The following is a 22,694-nucleotide window of genomic DNA, read 5'->3' as shown; positions in this document are numbered from 1 at the left end:
TTTTTGTATGCCTCTCATGCACTTTGTTCTTCTAATGGCTTCTCCTCTTGTGCTGTATGCTCATCACAAGTCTTTCATTTCATTGGATCTGGGTGATTCTTACAAATCCACATGAGCAGCCATGTTTAAATGTTAAATTATCCTCACTACTTTTTCATATTCACTGCACTGCTGTGCAGACACATAAGGACATAAGTCTAATTCATCGTCTACTCCTCTATTGTTTTTCCCTAAGAATTACTAGAAATCTCTCCACTACTTCTTCCATATATGTCATAATTGTTGACTTTATCCTCCCATTTCTTTCCATTTTAAAGTAACTTGAGCTGATTCACTTCTCTTCAGCTGAGCCTGGCCCTGTATGTCCCATCACCTTACTTCTGTATTTGGCCTAATAGACGGTACTGTAACCCTTGATCTCGAAAAGAGAAATCCTGTCCCCACTAACATCGTTTACTTTCATCTCCCTGCCTCCATGCTTTCCAAAGTTATCGCCTTCAAATGCAGGGAGAAATGAAAACACCACCTGTGTTCCCAGACTTTCTATTTCCTATCTAGGGCTTCAACATCACGAGAGATAAATCCCAGGTTCCTTCAGATGCTATAATGCAGCCCCATATGATTCAGCAGAAGTGGGTAGCAGTTGGGTTTGATTAGTCTTGGCAGACACTCTGTCACATCTCAGGAAAAGGCTCCAAGAGGACCACACACCTCCCAATTAGCCATGTCAAACTTGCATCTGGCTTTCTCTGTGTCCTTCAGTAGGAAGTCAACGCCACCCAGAGAGAGTATCAGGATTTCCAACACCTGCTACCTCCTGTGAAAACTTATTTTTGTTCTGTAGATCAGAAGATACTGCTTCTTTGGAAGGGCTTGACTCATCCTTGATGGGCAGAACCCCAGGTTGCTATTGTCACCTCTTGGCATTGAGTTTCTTCAATCATTCAGCAGCATGGGGGGATTGAAAGACAAATCAAAGGCAGATCCTGTTCTCAGGAATCTGCACTCCAAGAAGTGAGAGATGTGTATTAATAATAAGATAAATAATGTTGCATTGCACTTCATGATGTAATATTAATTATCTTATTTTATCTCATTAAATTTACACAGCTACTTCATGAAGTAACCATACTTATCCTCATTTTACCCATCAGAAAACTGGGGCTTTGAATTGGTCTGTCAGGGCTCATCCTGCCAATAAGCTGCAGAACTGAAACGTCAACCTTATCTTGTGAAGCCAACTGCCCTTCTTTTTTTCACTACACTGCTGGAAGGAAAGGATCAGCAAAATATCAGAGAAGTTTTCTGAGGACCAGAAAAATGACAGCCTCTATTTCGGTTAATTTTCACAACAGTGCTACCATAGGTTAACATTATCTTCATTTTATTGGTGTAGAAATTGAAGGGATTGCCCTGATTCAGTAACTTGTCCAAGGTCACATAATATGTAAGTGGCTGGAGCAGTTTTCAGGGCTGGCTTTCTCTCCTTTGGATCTTGTTATCTCTTCCCTTTAAGTTTAATTTTCATTCTCTTCTTCAGAATCTTTCTTACTTCTTCAGATTAGTTCCTTTGTCTCATGTAAGTAGAATGAAAAGAGTAGTTCTAGAAAACTGTGTCAGAAATGACTTTGTGTAAGAGAGAGAAGAGCTGGGCACCTGGGTGGCTCAGTGGGTTAAGCTTCTGCCTTTGGCTCAGGTCATGATCTCAGGGTCCTGGGATCGAGTCTCGCATTGGGCTCTCTGCTCAGCAGGGAGCCTGCTTCCTTCTCTCTCTCTCTCTCTGCTTGCCTCTCTGCCTACTTGTGATCTCTGTCAGATAAATAAATAAAATCTTAAAAATAAAAAAGAGAGAGAGAGAAGAGCTGTGGTTCTTACATTTTAAAGACTCACTGTCATATGAGAGGTTTCATATAAGTGTGTGGGTTATGCACACAGAATTGAGCCCCCAGAGATGGTCCCTGGGTTCAGTGACCGTTGGGTGGGGCCCAGAAGTCTGCATTTTCCAAATCTCTCAAGTGGTTTTGTGGCAGATGGACCAGAGACTTGACTTTGACAACAAACAAACAAAAATAAAGCAAAAAATGAAAACACTAATGGAAAGTTTCTTTTCTTATTTTTCTCACCTTATATTATTTTCTCCCACTTACCAGACTTGGTTATTGATTTTAGGTTTGCACTGTTTCCTTTAAATTCATAGATTCCAATTTACTCCTTTCCCCTCCACATGCACTCTTAGCTTGATTATTTACACTGGACAGTGATACAAAGCATTGTTCTTTGTACACTGTTTTCAGCCAGGGGTATCAGCCAGCCCTCATTTTACACATAAGTGGGGCTTACTTCAGGTAAAAAGATGAATTACACATGTTCTGCAGACCAGTGGAAAGATAACCATTGATCACATTATCTAGTAATTATATTATGGTATAATGCTTACTCTTTGATGCTGGCCCTTGAAACTCTTCCAAACCACTCTCTATTTGCCACACTGTACATGCCTAGGCTCCTGTGAGAAAAATTCTCCGAGGATATAACCTTCAAGATGGCCTGGTTATTCCTTTCCCTAATCTAGGAGGTATTCTGAAAGACTGGTAATGTGTAGCACTGACGGGTCAACTGAACCACCTTCAGCAGACACTGTGACATACAGAGAGCCAGCTGAAAGGACTTTTTTTTTTTTTTTTTTTTTTTTTTTTGCTACCAGGCAACAAAATCTTTATTAAAAATTTCAACAGGTTCAGCTATTACAGAAAGTAGTAATTTAATTTTTAAACTTAATTTGGAGCAAATGGCCAGTAATGCCATCACTGGGGACTGTAAATGCAACACTGAAGGATTAATGCCCACCCTTTAGACAGAGGACCAAGTACAGGGTTGATGCTTTCTGGATGTTGTAGTCTGAAAGAATGTGGCCATCTTCCCGTGCTTGCCTACAAAGATGAGCCTTGGCTGGCCAGGGCGATCGATGCCTTCTTTATCCTGGGTCTTGGCCTTCACATTCTCTATGGTATCAGTGGGTTCCATCTCCAGCATGATGGTCTTGCAAGTCAGGGTCTTCCTGAAGACCTGCATTTTGACTTACTAGTGACAAAGGTACTGTGAATTGCCAATTACATTGAGTAACCTCAATGCCAACACACTTCCTCAGTAATGCCAGTCACCTCTGAAAGATTTCCACTTATTTTGCCGATCTGTTTGCTCTTTTGTTCTTTCTCAGCCACCAAAGCTATTTTAGTGGTCTACCCCTTCATCTCACATTTGTTCTCCCAGGCAGTGTCTTACCTTCTCACTTTTGGTTCTCTGCTCCCTTCAGTTTCTTAGGCATGTTGCCTCTGGCCCTATCCCAAGACAAACAGCAGGAATAAATCAACACTAACCACAACTCACAAGGGTCCTATGAACTATTATACTAAATTTAAAATATCCTGCATGGTATTCACAGTCCTTTATAGCCTCACCCTGAGCTGTGAATTCAGAATTTATTTTTTATCCAGCCTTAGTTTTAATTTATCTTGTCACTGACCCATGGTTTACTAGATTAAAATTCTTTCTAAACCCTTCTTTTTGAGTACTCAGTTACTTGGGCCTCTTTGCTGTCACCTTGTGTATTTCTTTGGGAGAATTTTTACACTCTGTTTTAATAATTTGTGTTTTTTTGTTGTTTAATCTTAGGCTATGTGCTCAACTAGACTGAGTTCCTCAAAGTTGTCAGCCTGATCTTTATATCTCAGATACAATGTCTACACCTAATAGGCATATAGTAAATGCTTATTTAAAATTAATGAATGTAATGATGGATAGGTTGTTAGCTTAATTAATTGTTAATGTAAACACCTCTGATAATACTTGCCACATAGGAGGGCTTTGATCAATTCCTTTTTCCTGACTGTGCTCTCTCTTTTTTTAATTTGGTCATTTTTAAAGGTGCCACTAGTTGAACAGCTCTTCCGCAAAGAGTTTGAACCATTTTTGAAGAAATGGTATCATACAATTGGATTAAGTGGTGATACCCAATTGAAAATATCATTTCCAGAAGTTGTCAAAACCTATGACGTTATCATTAGTACAGCTCAGATCCTTGAAAACTCCCTTTCAAATTCAGAAAAAGGAGAAGATGATGGTGTCCAGTTTTCAGGTTGGTTTCAGTGTTTATTTTTAGAAAAAGAAGAATTAGTAATATTGATGGTGGTAACAGGGTGTATTAGTTAAATAATTTTCAAAATGCTGATTTAAAATGATTATTTCTGATTTAGGGGCACTTGGGTGGTTCAGTGGGTTAAATGTCTGACTCTTGTTCTCAGCTCAGGTCTTGGTCTCAGAGTCTTGAGTTTAAGCCCTATGCTGGGCTCCATGCCGTGTGTGAAGCCTAATTAAAGAAAATAAAAGTAAAAATAAAAAGATTATCTCTGATTTAGATTGTCTTTCATTGCTTAAGCTTTCATGAATTCTTCTATTTTCTTAAGGAAACACAAAAATTATGATACATTTTAATCAGATCACTTTATTTATATGTGAATATGGTATTAAATCAAGCATTCACTGGACTTTCCATTTACTTTTCTTTTCTAGGTACCAACAAGATTATTTTCATATGCTAATGGAAACTGTTAGATATGCTATCTTTTCCATAGAATGAAATATAATCCTTTCTATTTTGTTGGGGAAGGGAAGAGAAAGTGAGAGAAAGGGAAAGAAGTATAAATAATTATTATAATAATTGTAATAATTGAATGTGATGTTAAAACAAGGCAAAATTATCTCTGTTTAAATGACATGGTTCTCATTTGACATTAAGAAAAAAACCCTCTTCAACTTTAAATGTTTCATTAAAGAACGAAAGTGTAATCCTGATTAATTTGGGGGAATAAGGCAAGGATTGAATTCCATCCTGTGATACTTTTACCTTTATAAACTTTCCAAAACTAATCTTTTAAGTAGGGATAATAACTAACAAGAACAGTTTCATAATTAATATACATGGACCTCTGGATGTAAAGGTGACTAACACAGTCACATTGCCCTCTTAAAAAGTGAGGTCTGCGCTAGGATTCTGCTCAAGAAAAGACATTCCCGTGGCAGTTCAGTTTACTACCTTTAAGGTACGTTTTTTCACTCTGCCTTGCTGGTATGGACAAATGAACCATTTGGATTTTCTTTTAAGACTTTTCCCTCATCGTCATTGATGAATGCCATCACACCAACAAAGAAGCAGTCTATAATAACATCATGAGGCGTTACTTGAAACAGAAGTTGAAAAACAATAAACTCAAGAAAGAATGCAAACCAGTGATTCCCCTACCTCAGATACTAGGACTAACAGCTTCCCCAGGTGTTGGAGGAGCCAAAAGGCAAGCTGAAGCCAAGGATCATATTTTAAAAGTAAGCCATTAACTTTATGTAATACAACAACAGCAAGCACAGCAACAACGACAGCACCCTAAAGCAAATGCCAGTGTTTCCCGGGCTTTTTGAGTAAGATTAATCCAAGTGCCATGGAGTGCATAGAAAAAGGTATTCTATGATCATTGGTTAAGTGAAATCATTATGTTTTTGCTAAACATGTCTTCTACAAAACAGTAATATGCCCTAACAAGTTACTATGGTACAGAAAAACACCACAAAAATTATGGAGTACATATAGAATCCATGAAAAATTGAGACAAATGAAATACCTTATTTTATTTATTTATTTATTTATTTATTTATTTATTTTTTAAAAGATTTTATTTATTTATTTGACAGAGAGAGATCACAGTAGGAGAGAGGAAGGGAAGAGATCACAGAGAGAGGAAGGGAAGCAGGTCCCCCGCTGAGCAGAGAGCCCGATGTGGGACTCGATCCCAGGATCCTGAGATCACGACCTGAGCCGAAGGCAGCGGCTTAACCCACTGAGCCACCCAGGCGCCCCAGAAATACCTTATTTTAAATATTTAATCTGATCGTTAAATTTGATGATCCATTTGATAAAGAAATATGCACAATTTATGAAAATTTCTAATTTTCATAATACTCCATGAGTTTCAAAATTGCATATTTTCTTCTGTGCCTTTTTTGTTCTGTGTGATTCTCAATTTCTGGGTAATTCAAATTAAATGAGAAACAGTTATGAGAATCGCTAGTTGAGGCTGTACTATTTGTCAGCTGACCACAAATGGTAACACCACATCAAGTACTATTGTTGATTTCAAGTGTTAAGTGAATTCAGAGTAACCTAAGGCAGAGTAATTTATTGTTTGCATTTGACAATTGCATTTATAGTTTAAGTCCTTTACTTGAAGTTGAATTCAGTAAAAGTCATGTAAAACAGACAGAGGCATAATTATTTATTCCAAGATATAATTTATTATGGGATTAAGGACTAACACCACTCTAGATCCAGGCACATCTAGGTTTTCGCTAATCCTAGCCTTACATTGTCCTCTTTATGTGTGGAAGAAGGTGGTAATCTAATCCAGGGATGACAAGATGACCTTTAAATGTATTATATAATGCGGTTATCTCATAGCCATTCTCTGCTGATCTCTGTAATTTGCTACACTGTTTCCGTGTCAGTTTTTCCAGCTGGCAAATGGAATTTAAGGAATGAAAATAAATACACTTCCTTTTCTGGAATTACCCACCAAGATTTAGAAGCTTTTTTTTTTAGTCCATCCAGATAAATGTATTGGTTAGTCAGATCTACAGTAAAGCAATACTAAAATGCTATATTTAGTTAGCCACTGTCACTATTTGTTATATAAAAATAATTCTACATTAAGTCAGTTGAAAAGGAAAAGTAAATATTTGAATATCGAAAAAAATCTCTTTTCCAGATATGTGCTAATCTCGATGCATGTACCATTAAAACTGTGAAAGAAAATATTCATCAACTCAAAGACCAAATAAAAGAGCCATGCAAAAAGTTTGCAATTGCAGATGACACCAGAGAAGTATGTGCTTAAAATTTTATATTTATTAGATTTTTTGTTTTTTTGTTTTTATTATGTTCAATTAGCCAACATATAGTACATCATTAGTTTTTGATGTAGTGTTCAACAATCCATTATAATACCATACTCAACTGAAAGATGCACAGTTTTTTAATACCAACCATATGAAGAATATTATCTTAAATTTTTTGCAAAATAAGTTACAGTTTTATTCTTTTTTTAGTTATGAGGCAACAAAACACTGCTGCAAATTCTATCTTCCAGCCTTCTTTTAGTTTTTCAGTTTATGTGAGGAGAAGCTTGACTACATGTGAGCCGTGGGGTTGGGATGGAGAGTTCAGTTGTATAGCTGAACTAGAGGAATTACTGTAGTTTATTTTATTCTTTTTACTTTCTGGGTGAATTCCAGCACTAGTTTTTTGACGTTTCACAGAGCCATTTTGTTGCTACCAGGTTACAGTTGGTAATGATAATGGGAATCCTATCTAATTTGCATATTTACTTTCTTAAGACAATACTGACATGGTAAAGAAGTAAAATATTTACTTTGATGGTGCTTTTGCAATGAGTATTTTCACTGATTATAAAAATCAACTGTGTTAGTTTGGACATTATGACCAGAATATTATGTCAATACTTTCTTTTGTAAAATATAAAAAGCATGGTAAGTTTTGCTCTATGTACTTGATAAGAAGTATAATCACTGAAAATCTACCTCAAAGGATATTAGGATTAAAATCATGAAATATGTATAGTAGACAATATTGTATTTCAATTGTAGTAGGCACTAACCCAATGTTCCTGACCAATCTCCATAGATCAATGTTTTGGAAATTCTAAAGATGACTACTATCTATTCCAGCTGAACCAGAACATTTGAATATTCTTGATTTTCCTTTACTTCTTATTACTTACTCAGTTTTACTTAAAAATTTAAAAGCATGTTTCTACTCATAATCATTTTAAAAAACCCCACAAAACCATCAGGATATGTTTTTAAAAAAAGTTGCTGTCTTACTTTTTAACTGACTTATTTTGATACACTTTTTATTGAAGTATAACAGGAATGTAGAAAACTACAACTTCATAGGTGTACAGATTGCTGAAATGTTATAAGATGAATATATCTGTATAATCAAAATTCAGATTAAGAGACAGAACATTTTCAGCACCCCCAAAACCCCTATGCCTCCTTCCAGTCACCCAGCCCCCAAGGATAACTACTATCCTGATTTCTAATACCAAACATGGGTTTTGACTGACTCTGGACTTTACATGAAATCATATAGTATGCACTCTTATGTGTCTGGTTTCTTTTTTTTTTAACTCTATCTCTTAACCTGTTTTAAAAAAAATTCCAGTTGGTTAACATACAGTGTTAAATTAGTTACAGGTATACAATATAGTGAATCAGCACTTCCATACATCACCCTGTGCTCATTACAAGTCTACCTCTTAACTTTTTATTTTGGTAAAAATAATACTGAAACCAAATCTTCCAAAGAGAATGTTTCTTAAATTACATTGCAGTCTTTCCAAATATGGGGGCATTGCTTTAATACATATATTTTAAAATTACTATTAGCATTCAAGGTGCACATTATCCATTAATTTTATTTTTGTGAAATTTTTAGAATGGAAATTCTGGTAGCAGTACCTAGTGTTGGTGTATGTGTGTGGCTTAAGGGTGGATTACTGATAAAAAATACATGTACAAAGAGGTGGTCAGAGATTAACTTGTTACTTTGTCCAGACAAAGATTCTGAATCAAATTTATTATAACATGGAAGTTATTTTAACAAAGATAATGTTATTTCTTTAACAATATAAGCATGTAAAAATAAGTATAATTTATTTTTAGGATCCATTTAAAGATAAACTTTTAGAAATAATGAACAAGATTCAAAGTTTTTGCCAAATGAGTCCAATGCCAGATTTTGGAACTCAACCCTATGAACAATGGACCACTCAAATGGAAAAAAAAGGTAATTTGGGTTTTGACCTAACAGTTTATTCCATGTTTATGCCAAGATTTCAGATGATATGTCATATATTCTCAACCAAACTGAAAGCAAATGGAATATCAAATGAAATTTCTGTGTTTGAAGTAGTATAAGGATGAACACGTTCTTTTTTTTTTAAGGTTTTATTTATTTATTTGATAGACACACAGCGAGAGAAGGAACACAAGCAGGGCGAGTAGGAGAGGGAGAAGCTGGCTTTCTGCTGAGTAGGGAGCCTGACGCAGGGCTCGATGCGGGGCTCGATGGGGGGCTTGATCTCAGGACCCCGGGATCATGACCAGAGCCAAAGGCAGACGCTTAACAACTGAGCCACCCAGGTGCCCCAGGATGAACATGTTTCTAATACCTCTAATACATGTTTCTAATACCTTATCTAAGGAAAGACGCACCAACCCATCCATTTTCTCTTTATTTCCAGAGTCTTTCACTTATTGTATGTTTTACAGGTTAAGATAAATATTATTTTTCTGTCTCCAAATGCAAACTCAACTGAAATGTTTTCCGTGTCATTCCTCTGAGTCAGCACAGATCAGGTCTGTGTTCTTGCTGACCCAGAACTCAGGTAGCCAGTCTAGGGGTTGGAAAACTTTCAGAGCTCAAGGCACATTTTGAGCCTTACCTTGGCCATCTCAAAAACAACATGAAGCCAATTTTGGAGTCAGTATCATAGACATAGTCCAGTCCACATTACAATTTTAAGGAATGTGTTCTACCATGATTTCACTGTACATAACATATTCTTTCACAGCTGCACGAGAAGGAAATCGCAAAGAACGGGTTTGTGCAGAGCATTTGAGGAAGTACAACGAGGCCCTACAAATTAATGATACAATTCGAACGATTGATGCATATAATCACCTTGAAGCTTTCTATAATGATGAGAAAGAAAAGAAGTATGCAGTCCAAGAAGATGAGAGTGATGAGAGTGGTGAGGACGGAGATGGCGGTGGTGATGAAGACGAAGTCGATGAAAAGAAACCTTTGAGCCTGGATAAGACAGATAGATTTCTCATGGATTTATTTTTCGGTAAGAATCAATGTTACGTTGATTGCAAACTCTGATGCATTTGCCTCTTGGTGTGAGCCCGCTGCTTCTCAAGAGCTCTCCGAAAGGCCCTCTTAAAATCATCTTTCATTTTGAAAGAGGAAATCCCACTCATACTGGGGTTCTTTCCCATGGGTTCAGATTAGCCATGAATTGTATAATCACAATCAGTCACTTGGTCATCTTGTTTTATTGTCAACAAGACTGCAATATATTTATTTACTAAGCTAGCCTGATCATTAGATAGCACAAGATTAACGGTAGCTCAGCCACATCTCAGTATCTCATCATATAAAATCTCCCACTGTAATTTATTCACATTTTATAATTCAAACTAATTCTTTTTTAAAGAAAACAGGAGAATGTTGAAAAAGCTGGCTGAAAACCCAAAACACGAAAATGAAAAGCTGACCAAATTAAGAAACACCATTATGGAACAATATACAAGGACTGAGGAATCAGCCCGAGGAATAATTTTCACAAAAACACGACAGAGTGCATATGCCCTTTCCCAGTGGATTACTGAAAATAAAAAATTTGCAGAAGTAGGAGTCAAAGCCCATCATCTGATTGGAGCTGGACACAGCAGTGAGTTCAAGCCCATGACACAGGTGAAAACATCCTTCTATATTTCTTTCATTATGCTCTTATTACCATTCCCAAATTGTTGTGGTCTTTTTTTCCATCAATTCTCTTGCCCCCCCCCAGCCCAAATAATTTTATAGAATGCTTGTTCTTAAAATAAAATGTGAGCTGAGTAGCAATCTAATCTGTGGTGTCTGATAAACTAAGCTTTGTCAGGAGTCACTTTTTTTCACATACTTGGAGGAACTTTCGAAATTGAGTTTCCTTTGCAAAAATGATTGACATTTAAACTTAGTAACAAAATGGAAAAATGGTTATCATATAATATCAAGTGGAAAAATCAAATCCCCACAAAAATATGTGCATTATAATTAGAAAAATGTAGAATATGTTTGCATAGGATGAGATCTGTAAGGCAACTTGGAAAAATGAAGACATTTCATGTTAGAGATTTGGGACTATGAGTGATTTTCTTTTCCTTTTTAAGATTTGTTTTTGTTTTGTTTTCCTTTCATTATACTACTTATTGTGTGCACAGTAAAACCCATGGGAGGAAAAAAGGCCCTTATAGACATACAAGTATGGCTTGTTAGAATAAAACATTCTTTTAAAGTCGTATTGACCTTGAGTCTTGCTGGACAAGGAGACACTCCAGCTATCTCATGGTCATCAAAATTCAGTCCTTTGGAACAAATTAAATCTGTTTTAATGTTTGCTGGGGAAAAATTTTTTTGAAAATTTACACTATAATGTTCAATATACTCTCTGCATGAACTCAGGTAAAGTTGCCTCGAAAATTTATGCCAGAGAAAAAAAGGACCGTTTTCCTTGGTTGAGGAGCTGACTTCCTCCTTTGTGATGAGAGCTAGATTACTTAATTTGTTTCCTTTTTGCCCTACCTTTCAGGGAGCTCACAGGCAAAACTGAAGCTCAGTCTCACTGCCTCTGTGTTACTCCTTCCAAATAGTACATCTATATTCCTCCACTCCTGTTTTTAAGTTTCTGTCATATTAACTTTAGTATTATGACTTTGGTTAAATATGGCTTCAGCTCCTCTTTGAAAAGAGGTGAGGTACAAAAGGAAAATATGTTGTCAAGTGACTTTTTGCTCTTTAGCCATTTCAGAGTTGGGGGCTACCATGTCAAAATAAAACACACCCCTTCCTTATGTCCCACATCCTCCCCTTGTGAACAGTTGGACTTAACTCATTGAGAGAGGGAGTCGGAATTTACCTGAGATGATTTGCGGGACTATGTCTGAAATTCTCATGATTAAAGTTACTCTTTTTTATAAGATTTTATTTATTTATTTGATATATATAGAGAGAGTGCGTGTGCATGAGTGGGGAGTTGGGGTGGGGGAGCTGATGGAGAGGGAGAAGCAGACTCCCTGCTGAGCAGGGATCATGACCTGAGCCTAAGGCAGACACTTAACTGACTGAGCTGCCCAGGCACTCCTAAAGTTGCTTTTTTTTTTTAGTAGCACAGACATTTTCTGCTAAAATCCCAAGACTTGTGAACTCTTATAAGCGTACATGAGTGTGAGAAGGAGAAATTATCAGAGAAGACTGGAGAGAGGCTTTTCTGCACAATTCTTCAGCTTTTAGGAGTCAAAAAGGACACACACTGTCTCTAAAAAAAAAAGGGGAGAGGGTGGGAGAATACACTATTGGTCTGACCTGTTTATTTTGTCTAATGTTTCATGTTTGGGGATAAAAGATGGCATAAATGTGCACCAGAGGCCGATTGGACCAACAGCTTTTATGAGTCTGAGAACAAAACCACACTGGCCCTATTGGGCTAGGTTTATGCTTACTCACTTCTCCTCTGCAAGGGCCAGAGTGCTTTCATTTCTTTACTTACATTAAGTTTCAAAATTCAGAGTTTTTAAATTTAATAAGTTATTAAAATTATGTTTTTAATAATTTATTATTTCATTTTTACTTAATCTTTTCTTTGGACACATAATATATTTACCTCTTTCAGAACTAATAAGGTTCAGGGCACTGTTCTCCAGTCTTATTTCTCCCTTCCTGGAGGCAGCCAATGTTTTCTGTTTCTCACATGTCCTTCCAGACATATTTCACAGGTTTCCTGCTCAAGTGACTCTTACAGTGACCAGACATGGCATAGAATGTGTGATTTTATCTGTGACTCAAAATTCAGTGATCTTTAAAAGTGTCACCCAATCTTATTTTCTGAATATTAAAGATTCTGAAGTTCATGTAGTAAAAAGCAAAGCCCATTCTAGTTTCTCATTGCCTTATCCTCTTCGCCACTGAAAGCGTCTCCTTTTTCTTCCCTCCCAAGTCACCCATCAATTTATTTCCTTGGCATAAATGATGGTCTTCCCACTTCCAGACTGGATGATGGAAATATTTTTGTTATTGTGTGGTAATCCCAGATTGGAAATCAAATGTTGTCTCACCATCATGTCTTTGTTCAATGCCAAAAACAGATGGCAGTGAATCCGTGTATGATCTAATCCTTTGATTTGCACTGACCAGTTGCAATTTATTATTTCTTCTGCTAATTAGAAGATTTTAATGTGTTTTGCATCACAAAATTTAATTTATTAAACTGTTTCTACAGAATGAACAAAAAGAAGTCATTAGTAAATTCCGCACAGGAAAAATAAATCTGCTTATCGCTACCACAGTGGCAGAAGAAGGTCTGGATATTAAAGAATGTAACATCGTTATCCGTTATGGTCTCGTCACTAATGAAATAGCCATGGTCCAGGTACATTTAATACCTCTAATACGTTAATTTTGGATTTTGTGGTGTGTGTTTGTTTTCTTTTAGCAAAACAGCACAAATAGTTTTGAAATATATCTATTCTCCTTCTAAAAGAGAAACCATTTTGTATCTTATGCAAATATCAAATCATTATATTGCACACCTAAAACTAATATAATGTTATATGTCAATTATACCTCAATTAAAAGAAAAAGAAACCTTGAAGAGCTTCATCCTACTGCCTTTTATGGTGTCTTTTAATTTATATGACAACAGATAACTTTTGTATTTCTAAACAACTCTGGTTATTTTTGTGTCCCAAGACTCTTTAGAAACAGGACACTGGCCTGTCTGTAAGAGTTGAAAGAGGCCCCCTCATCCCTAGGATGTCTGTGATCTCCCAGCTGGACCAGGAATTTGAAGTGCAGTGTCCCTAAAGTGTCTGACAAGGAATATGCACAAACTTTAGGGAGCTCTGCTATTTCTGCATTTTCCTCCCTATTCTTGCAGGTTTTTTGTGTGTTTGGAATTTTTCATAATAACATCTTGGGAGAGGCAGAGTTATACATGCAAGACAAAAGTGAAATGTCCTAATTTCCATTTAGTTTCACTTTTTCTCTATCTTAACCCACATTATCTTAACCATATAATTGTCACCTTTTGTTGAGTATGTATGGGAGTTCTACTGTTAATATAAATAATATTCTTCCTATAACATTAACTAAAAATCTTTTTTATTTTTTAATTTAATTTAATTTTTTCAGTGTTCTAAGATTCTTCTTTTTTTTAATTTTATTTATTTATTTGACAGAGAGAGATCACAAGTAGGCAGAGAGGCAGGCAGAGAGAGAGGAGGAAGCAGACTCCCTGCCGAGCAGAGAGCCTGATGCGGGACTCAATCCCAGGACCCCGAGATCATGACCCGAGTCGAAGGCAGCGGCTTAACCCACTGAGCCACCCAGGCGCCCCTCTAAGATTCATTTTTTATGCACCACACCCAGTGCCCCATGCAATACTTGCCTCCTTAATACCCACCACCAGTCTCACCCTTCCCCCCCACCCCCTTCCCCTCCAAAACCCTGTTTGTTTCTCAGAGTCCACAGTCTCTCATGGTTAGTCTCCCCCTCCGATTTCCCCCAATTTACTTTTCCTTTCCTTGCCCTAATGTCCTCTATGTTATTCCTCATGCTCCACAAGTAAGTGAAACCATATGATAATTGACTTTCTCTGCTTGACTTATTTCACTCAGCATAATTTCTTCTAGACCCGTCCATGTTGAGACAAAATTTGGGTATTCATCCTTTCTGATGGAGGCGTAATATTCCATTGTCTATATGGACCATATCTTCTTTATTCATTCATCTGTTGAAGGGCATCTTGGCTCTTTCCACAGTTTGGCGACTGTGGCCATTGCTGCTATGAACATTGGGGTACAGATGGCCCTTCTTTTCACTGCATCTGTATCTTTGGGGTAAATACCCAGTAGTGCAATTGCATGGTCACAGGGTAGCTCTATTTTAAATTTCTTAAGGAATCACCACACTGTTTTCTAAAGCGGCTGCACCAACTTGCATTCCCACCAACAGCGTAAGAGCATTCCCCTTTTGCCATATCCTCTCCAACACTTGTTGTTTCTTTTCTTGTTAATTTTGGCCATTCTAACTGGTATAAGGTGGTATCTCAATGTGGTTTTGATTTGAATCTCCCTGATGGCTAATGATGATGAACATTTTTTCATGTGTCTGTTAGCCATTTTTATGTCTTCTTTAGAGAAGTGTCTGTTCATGTCTTCTGCTCATTTTTTGACTTGATTATCTGTTTTTTACATGCTGAGTTTGAGGAGTCTTTATAGATCTTGGATATCAGCCCTTTGTCTGTAGTGTCATTTGCAAATATCTTCTCCCATTCTGTGGGTTCCCTCTTTGTTTCGTTGACTGTTTCCTTTGCTGTGCAGAAGCTTTTTATCTTGATGAAGTCTCAAAAGTTCATTTTCACTTTTGTTTCCTTTGCCTTTGGAGACATGTCTTGAAAGAAGTTGCCGTGGCCACTGTCAAAGAGGTTACTGCCTATGTTCTCTAGTATTTTGATAGATTCCTGCCTCATGTTGAGGTCTTTTATCCTAAAGTCTCTTTTTAAAATACATTAAATTGTACCTTGGCATGGAAGAGAAGTCATAGAAGACTAAGATAACCAGATAACCACCAAATTAGGAAATAATTGTATTTCAAGAGTTAGCTTGTTCACAGTTTATTGCACTGAATGCATTTTTATACAGATAATATTATAGTTGGTAGTTAGGTTCCTGGGCCATGCCACAATATTTTCTAAGTATCAATTTCTAAAGGGTACTATAGAAATTTATCACTATGATGATCATGTTTTCATGGGCAAGGGTGTTCAAAATTCAGCATAGATATCAGGAACAGAACTGTATTCTCAACAGCCATGGTGTCAAGGTCAGAGATATCCATCCCTCCTACCAGGCCGGAGGCGTGTCTCCCTCTTGCAAGTCAATGATGTTGGTGCCCTCATTGAAAGAAGGTTCTCAGGAACAAAAAGGGTGGACAGGATGGTCTTGTATAATTGAAGGTCTTGAGGGTTGTTGTGGTAACCTAACGATCATTGCTCTAGAACATTGTTCATTAAAGTGCATTTTGAATTTCAAAGAAAAGACTTATAAAAAATGGATAATAACTAACTTTACTGAGAATAGAGAAATTACTTGAAGACTGGCACGTGGGGCAATGAATACCATTCCAGGCCAAAAATGAGAGTGTTCACAGAAAAGCATAACCCTTCATTTACTTGATTTCTTTATGTTCTCAGGCCCGTGGTCGAGCCAGAGCTGATGAGAGCACTTACGTTTTGGTTGCGCACAGTAACTCAGGAGTTATTGAACGTGAGATAGTTAATGATTTCCGAGAGAAAATGATGTATAAAGCTATAGACCATGTTCAAAATATGAACCCAGAGGAGTATGCTCGTAAGGTATTGTTATTGGCCCTCTCTGAATTTATTTTTTACTTTAAAGTGGCTGCATGTTGTTGACATTGATAGTTTTGTGGCTAAGTCTCAAGACAGAAATTATGCTGAATTTTATTTCCAGTTGGGATGAGCTGTGCTTAGTCCAGATTCACATACAAAGAATCAAGATCCATGATGGGCAGAAATTGTCAGACTGCTATTCCAGTGAAATCAACCATAAACTTTGATGATATAAATTTAGTCTGACCTTGATCAGAAAGACTAGTACATCTCACTCATTGAAGGCAACCTGGTAATTTTGGTTTGACTCAATCTGTTTGAACAGGCACAAATTTTTCATTCCAGAAATATTTATGAAGTGTGCCAGGCAATGTTCTAGAGAGAGAACATGGTAACAAATAACACATATAGACCCTTGCCGCATGAGGCCTTTAGTTTATAGTACACATAATGAAATTTGAGGAGGAGGAACAAGAAACAAAAATGAAGCAGGAAATGCATCACATAAGAATAAATGCTACAGAATTAGAATAAGACCATATGAAACAAGTTATTTGATGAATACCCTATAGATTGGGTATTTGGGGAAAGTCTCTTAGAAGGAGAGACATTGAAGCTAGATCTGAATGATAAGAAAATACATAATATGTCATCGGCTGCATCTCACTTTACTAATGTAGAGTCATTTGAGCTGCAAGAGGAATGTAGTGAGGGAAGAATGCATTTCTACAATATTTCAGGAAATCCCCCATACCACTGAATTAAAGACTGTAACTACTATAATAGCAAACAATCCATTTAGAAGAAAATTCACACCCTTGCATATGGGTGTGAATGTTAGTTTCTTAACATTGGAATTGGCTCTACCCTAAATAGAGTTTCACGAAAGGGATGCTTTTAAATTGGTGTGCATTGCTATAACCAACTCCAAGGTTTCCTGGCCAGGTTTCTACACAAACTTATATTTTAAAACCCCTTTAAATATAAGGCAAACCAAACAGTTGGTAATGTCAAATCAAACATCTGTGGCCAAATAATGTCGCTGGAAAGTTAATCAAGTGGATATTTTCAGAGATTGATATTTTGAGACCAGGTGTTTTGGATATACTCTAGGCCATCTCCAGAGTTTATGGGTCAAAATTTTCCAGATTATGTCTACTGTAAGTACAGTGTCACTGGGGGCCCCAAATCACTTACCTTCTTAGGTTTCCTTTGGCTAAGAGACCTGCCCTCCGAAAGCTACTCCAGGCTGACAGACTGAGAGCAGGGATGGCAATGATGCAGGGGCACATTCCACTACTAATCTGTGTGGCTCCCTAGGCAGACATTGCTGCAGTAGACTTTGCTACTAGGTCCCAGCACATCCTTCTTCTGAGTTAAGAATCCTTCTCAACACAATTTTCAGGTAGCTGCTAATAAATGGTGAGCACTCACACAGAAGAGGAGGTCTGTTTTCCATGTCATATACAGAATCTGTACCTAACCAAAAGCCTCTAAACCAGACTACTAGAAATAATGTGAAGATTTGAAGCATTTTCCCTAACAATGACTCAGCAAATTTTCCCATGTCATTACGCTTTATTTAGACTTTGACTGACTGCCGCTGTGCCTCCTGGATATTTAAGTTTTGTAATGTATTTTTGCCCCTCTGATTGTTTCATATTCTTTACTATTTTTGAACTAATCCTTTAGTTCCTGGTGTCCTGGCTGACTCCCCATATATTAACCTTAGATTTATTTTTATTTTTCCTGTCAGACCTATAGGTGTTCCTTGATTGCCCTCCATGTATGTGGTACTATGTCAAATCATCTTTTATCAGCCCACCGAATTATAAATATCTTACAAGAACAACCTAATTAAACTTTTAGGAAACAGAATACTTTAATCTTTTACATTGCTATCATTTACAGGACATTAGTCTTTGTACTTGTCCGATTAAATTATCATATGACCCATGGGTTGCTCACAAGGTTTAGTTCACTTTTTTGTATTAAATACGGCTATCTTGAATCAAAGCCTAAAACAGAGGTGAGAGCCAGGCATGGACCATTCAGCTTTGTTCATCACCACTGATAGTTTACATTTACTAAAACTTCCCCCATAGTCTTCAGGAAAACAATGGCTTCCTCCACAATTTAATATAAATTTTCCATCTGAGAGAGGTTCGGTTTGGAGGTAAATTACTTAAGAACCAGATTTTCCTACTGTGAATTTGTATACATGTGAGAACTGGCCAGTATCTATCTCAAGTTTTGTGTCTCTATGTTGTTTCTGCTATGAAATAAATTGTGCCACTAACCATACAGCCTTGAATATAGGGGTTTAAGGACATACTCTCATAAAAAAAGTCGACTATCTAGATCCATATGATAGCTCCATGATGTCGTGAGGAAGGCAAGACTCTTCTCTTTCTCTCTTCTCTGCCCTTTTAGTATTTGGTTTCCATCATCCAGGTCAAAGATAGTTTTTTGAATTTCAACTGTCATATGCTCATTTTAGTCAGGAAGATGGAAAAGGTAAAAAGTGCAAATTCTGGAAATTCTGCTCAACATCTTATGTTGGAAATGTAGTCATTTAGCTAGCATATTTCCACCCAGAATGCAATTATAGTTCTGTTCCCAGGAAGAATGGACACTGGGTGGGAAACTAGTAGTCTCTGCCACAAATGTGTAAAGAAGAGATTAACTAAGAGAGCGAAGGATCTAGAAATTATAATATGTGAATTTAAAGAAACTGGAAGGCTTATCACAGGTAATAGAAGACTGTTGGTAATGTAATAGCAGTGCTTGTTCTTCAAAGAGATTCCGTGTAAGAGAAGGTTTAGACTTATTTTATGAAACAGAATTAAAACTAATGGTGAGGGAGAGAGTTTAGAGGACAAGTTTTTTTTTTTTTTTTTTTTTTTTTGTGGAATATTGCTAAGGATTTTCTCACAATAGAACTTGTTTAAAATGGAAGAGGTTGTTTTCAGAACACTTGAGGGTTCCACATTTCCTTGATCGCAGGGAAGGATTATATGCGAAATTCTTTAGGGGAAATCACCTCATTATTTTTATTTCTAGACTATGGCCAAGTGTACATTTTCATAACTATCTAAGATCTCTGAATTCCAGGAGAATTACTTCAGTCAAACTGTGAAAAAAAAAGAAACACTTTTTTTTTTTTCCTCAATGCAGATTTTAGAATTACAGATGCAAAGTATAATGGAAAAGAAAATGAAAATCAAGAGAAGTATTGCAAAGTGCTACAAGGAAAACCCATCTTTAATAAACTTCCTCTGCAAGAATTGTGGCGAGCTAGCCTGCTCTGGAGAAGATATCCACGTCATAGAGAAGATGCACCACGTCAACATGACACCAGTATTCAAGTAAGTCCAGGAAGATTCCATTTAGGTTTCTCTGTAACAGGTGAAGTAGGTTATATTGTGAATGTTCTTCCAAAACAGGACAAATGAGACTCATTATTTTTCAGAACTTCCCCTCCATTAGCCCCCACATTATATCCCTATTTCAAATGTCATTTTTTTTCAAATATTGCACTGGGGCAGGGAGGGAGATGTGTAAGACCCAAAGCCATTTTGATCCAAGGCACATTAGTTTGGTGTATAGTCATATGTGTTCTCACAATTTTGGACAACTTAAATTTCATTAGAATAATAGACCGACTTGGAAGAAGACACCAAAGGCAACGTGACCCTTGAGAGGAGTGTGCAAAAGGGGGCATCTGCTGATGATCTGCAGGGGCAGAAGGAGAGAAGGAATAAAACACGGGATACGCATGCCTGTGGATGACCTTCAGGTCCAACAGCATGCACCCATAGGCTGCATATTTGTCCATTGTGAATTCTCAGAGTTTTGTTTTGTTTTGTTTTTACTTCTTGATAATTTTAGAGAACTTTATACTGTGAGAGAAAACAAAGCCCTACAAAAGAAATTTGTAGACTATCAAACAAATGGCGAGATTATCTGCAAAACCTGTGGCCAAGTGAGTAAATTGCTGTGGATTTATTTTTATTTTGGTCTAAAGGAATTCTTAATTGAATGTGCATTTAATTTTTATTCTCACTGTCTTTTATTTTTCAGGCTTGGGGGACGATGATGGTGCACAAAGGCTTAGATTTGCCTTGTCTCAAAATAAAGAATTTTGTAGTGGTTTTCAAAAATAATATGCTAAAGAAACAGTACAAAAAGTGGGTAGAATTACCTATCACATTTCCTGATCTTGACTATACACAATATTGTTTGTTTAGTGATGAAGACTGACATTTGAGAACCTTTAAAAATATGATCAACTTAACATTTAATATGATGCTGATTAATATTTTTACTACTCCAGAACTGATCAATATTTTTACTACTCCAGAATAAAATCATTGCTTTACTCTGCATTGAGCTGTGTAGAGGAAGACAATATAATGTACTTTCAAGTATCTATCTTGTGGATGGGCAGGGGTAAAGAATACCCACCAGTAATACTCATTAGTGTGGAGCATTATGGTATGTGGAAAGAATGCTGGAGCATAAATGAAGATCCAAGGTATCGCTATTAGTCCTGTCATTGATCTTCAAAATAAAATTAACCAAATCAGTTCATCTTTCTGAACCAGTGTCCTTATTGGTGAAATGGTTATATTATTATTTACCTTGGCTTTTATTAGTTTTCTATTGCTACACAACAAATTACCATAAACTTAGTGGCTTAAAACAACAGCCCTTTATTGTTGCACATGCTCTGTAGGTCAGAGGCCTGGACAGGGTCCTTTGCACAGGATCTCAGAAGGCTGAAATCAAGTTGTGGGGCATGTAATGTTTTCATCTGGACACTGAAGAATCACTTCCAAGCTCTCTCAGGCCGTTGGCTGTCATTTCCTTATAGCTGAAGATGATGAAGATTCCTGTTTTCTTCTTAGCTGTCCATTGGGGATCACTCTGAGCAACTAGGGCTGCCCTCACCATATGGTCTGCTCACAGGGCCTTTTCTAGCACAACTACTTGCTTCTTCAAAGTCAGCAGGACGATCTCTCTTCTGTGTGCTAAGATAAAATCTTAACTGTAATCACAGGAGTGACTATTTCATATTTATAGGTCCTGCCCACACTAAAAGTGAGGGGATTTTGAGGGCATATACATCAACAGGCAGAAATCTTGGAGGCCATCTTAGCATTCTACCTCACACACCACTTGTCCAGCTTTTATGAGTAAGTGATATATGTGTATATATGAAAGCACTTTGAAAAATGTGAAGAACCATAAAAGGGAAGGTATTATGAAGCAGCAGTGTCACGTAGCTTAAGGTTTAGTTTTCAGCCTTCCTTCCATAAACATCACACTATGCTCGAGGAAGATTGCCTGTGTTAGTGGACATGTCTAGTGCTCACCCAAGATTTAGCAAGGAGCAGATATTATTAGAGAATAAGAAGAAAACATCTACCTCCACTTGTCCCTAACCCCAGGTAGAAGAATAAGCTCTCTATCCTGTGATATTTTCAGTTTTTCCCAAATAATTATGGCCATTTGGAGAGGGATACAGGGCCCAGCCTTCAGAACATTCTCCCAGTAGACAAGCAGCCTCTTTTTAGCATGAAGACCCCCATGACTGACACAGAGCCACAACTGACCATTTTAACCCACACTTATTCGGACGGTCTGCCGCATGGAAAGTGTTACCTCCTACGCCTAAAGAGAAACAAAATGTTGGAGGGAGTTAAAGGAAAATTCTTCTGTGGTTTTGATGGATTCGTTAAATTCAGTCTAACATTAGCTTTTGTTGATAAGAACCAAGCAAAGATGAATATCAACCAATCAGAGCTCTTGGGAATGCAAGAGGACAAAAGAAGATTGTGGTTTTCTTAAAATAATTCTAAAAACTCCAGCTGACTCCATTTAAAGTCTTGCTGTCTTCTAGAACATTTTGGAAACTATGCAGAAAACCAAATGCATAAAATAGCTAAATGTACTACTGTAACATATGTAGACTGTTTTTGAGGTGTCAACAAATATCAGGTTTTTTCATCTGTGTTTTCCAGTAATTTTTTTTAAATAAAGAAGTGTTATTTCTACCTCAAAGTTTTAAAATACATGTTTCAAATAATATAAAACTTAACATGTGATGATACCTGAAAACTCAAACTGTGGTACAGGTAATAATTGCAGCATTTTTTATTGAGCGTCACTGAACAGTTTAATACTTCTGATACTCGGGGATGATTTACAGAATGTAGTCTTGAAATATTGGCATCAGCTTGGAGTTGTAAGGTCTAGTTTTAGTCCCTACAAAACCTTCAGTTGGTTGGCGCACTTTGGGCAACTCAACTCACACAGGTCCTGTGTTTCTTCTCCTGGAAAATGAGCAGTTGGATTAAGTGGTGTCAAAAGTCCCTTCCAACT

General features: G+C 37.0%; 1 protein-coding gene across 1 annotated transcript in view; it reads left to right on the top strand.

Moving 5' to 3' along the window:
* IFIH1 (interferon induced with helicase C domain 1) overlaps positions 1–20,898 on the top strand; it is a 55,150-nt gene extending 34,252 nt beyond the window's left edge. Inside the window, exons 6-16 of the mRNA XM_059394081.1 lie at positions 3,925–4,135; positions 5,162–5,379; positions 6,813–6,929; positions 8,791–8,914; positions 9,702–9,980; positions 10,350–10,609; positions 13,176–13,325; positions 16,149–16,310; positions 19,485–19,675; positions 20,199–20,292; positions 20,391–20,898. Of these exons, the coding sequence (XP_059250064.1) occupies positions 3,925–4,135; positions 5,162–5,379; positions 6,813–6,929; positions 8,791–8,914; positions 9,702–9,980; positions 10,350–10,609; positions 13,176–13,325; positions 16,149–16,310; positions 19,485–19,675; positions 20,199–20,292; positions 20,391–20,570 (1,986 nt within the window). The 3' untranslated portion in view covers positions 20,571–20,898. The remainder of the gene's footprint in view (positions 1–3,924; positions 4,136–5,161; positions 5,380–6,812; positions 6,930–8,790; positions 8,915–9,701; positions 9,981–10,349; positions 10,610–13,175; positions 13,326–16,148; positions 16,311–19,484; positions 19,676–20,198; positions 20,293–20,390) is intronic.
* Positions 20,899–22,694: the final 1,796 nt, after the last annotated feature.

This window comes from Mustela nigripes, chromosome 3, assembly GCF_022355385.1.
Source record: "Mustela nigripes isolate SB6536 chromosome 3, MUSNIG.SB6536, whole genome shotgun sequence".
Taxonomy (NCBI): domain Eukaryota; kingdom Metazoa; phylum Chordata; class Mammalia; order Carnivora; family Mustelidae; genus Mustela; species Mustela nigripes.
The sequence above is the reverse complement of the archived record's forward strand: the minus strand, read 5'-3'. Positions and strand labels throughout refer to the sequence as shown.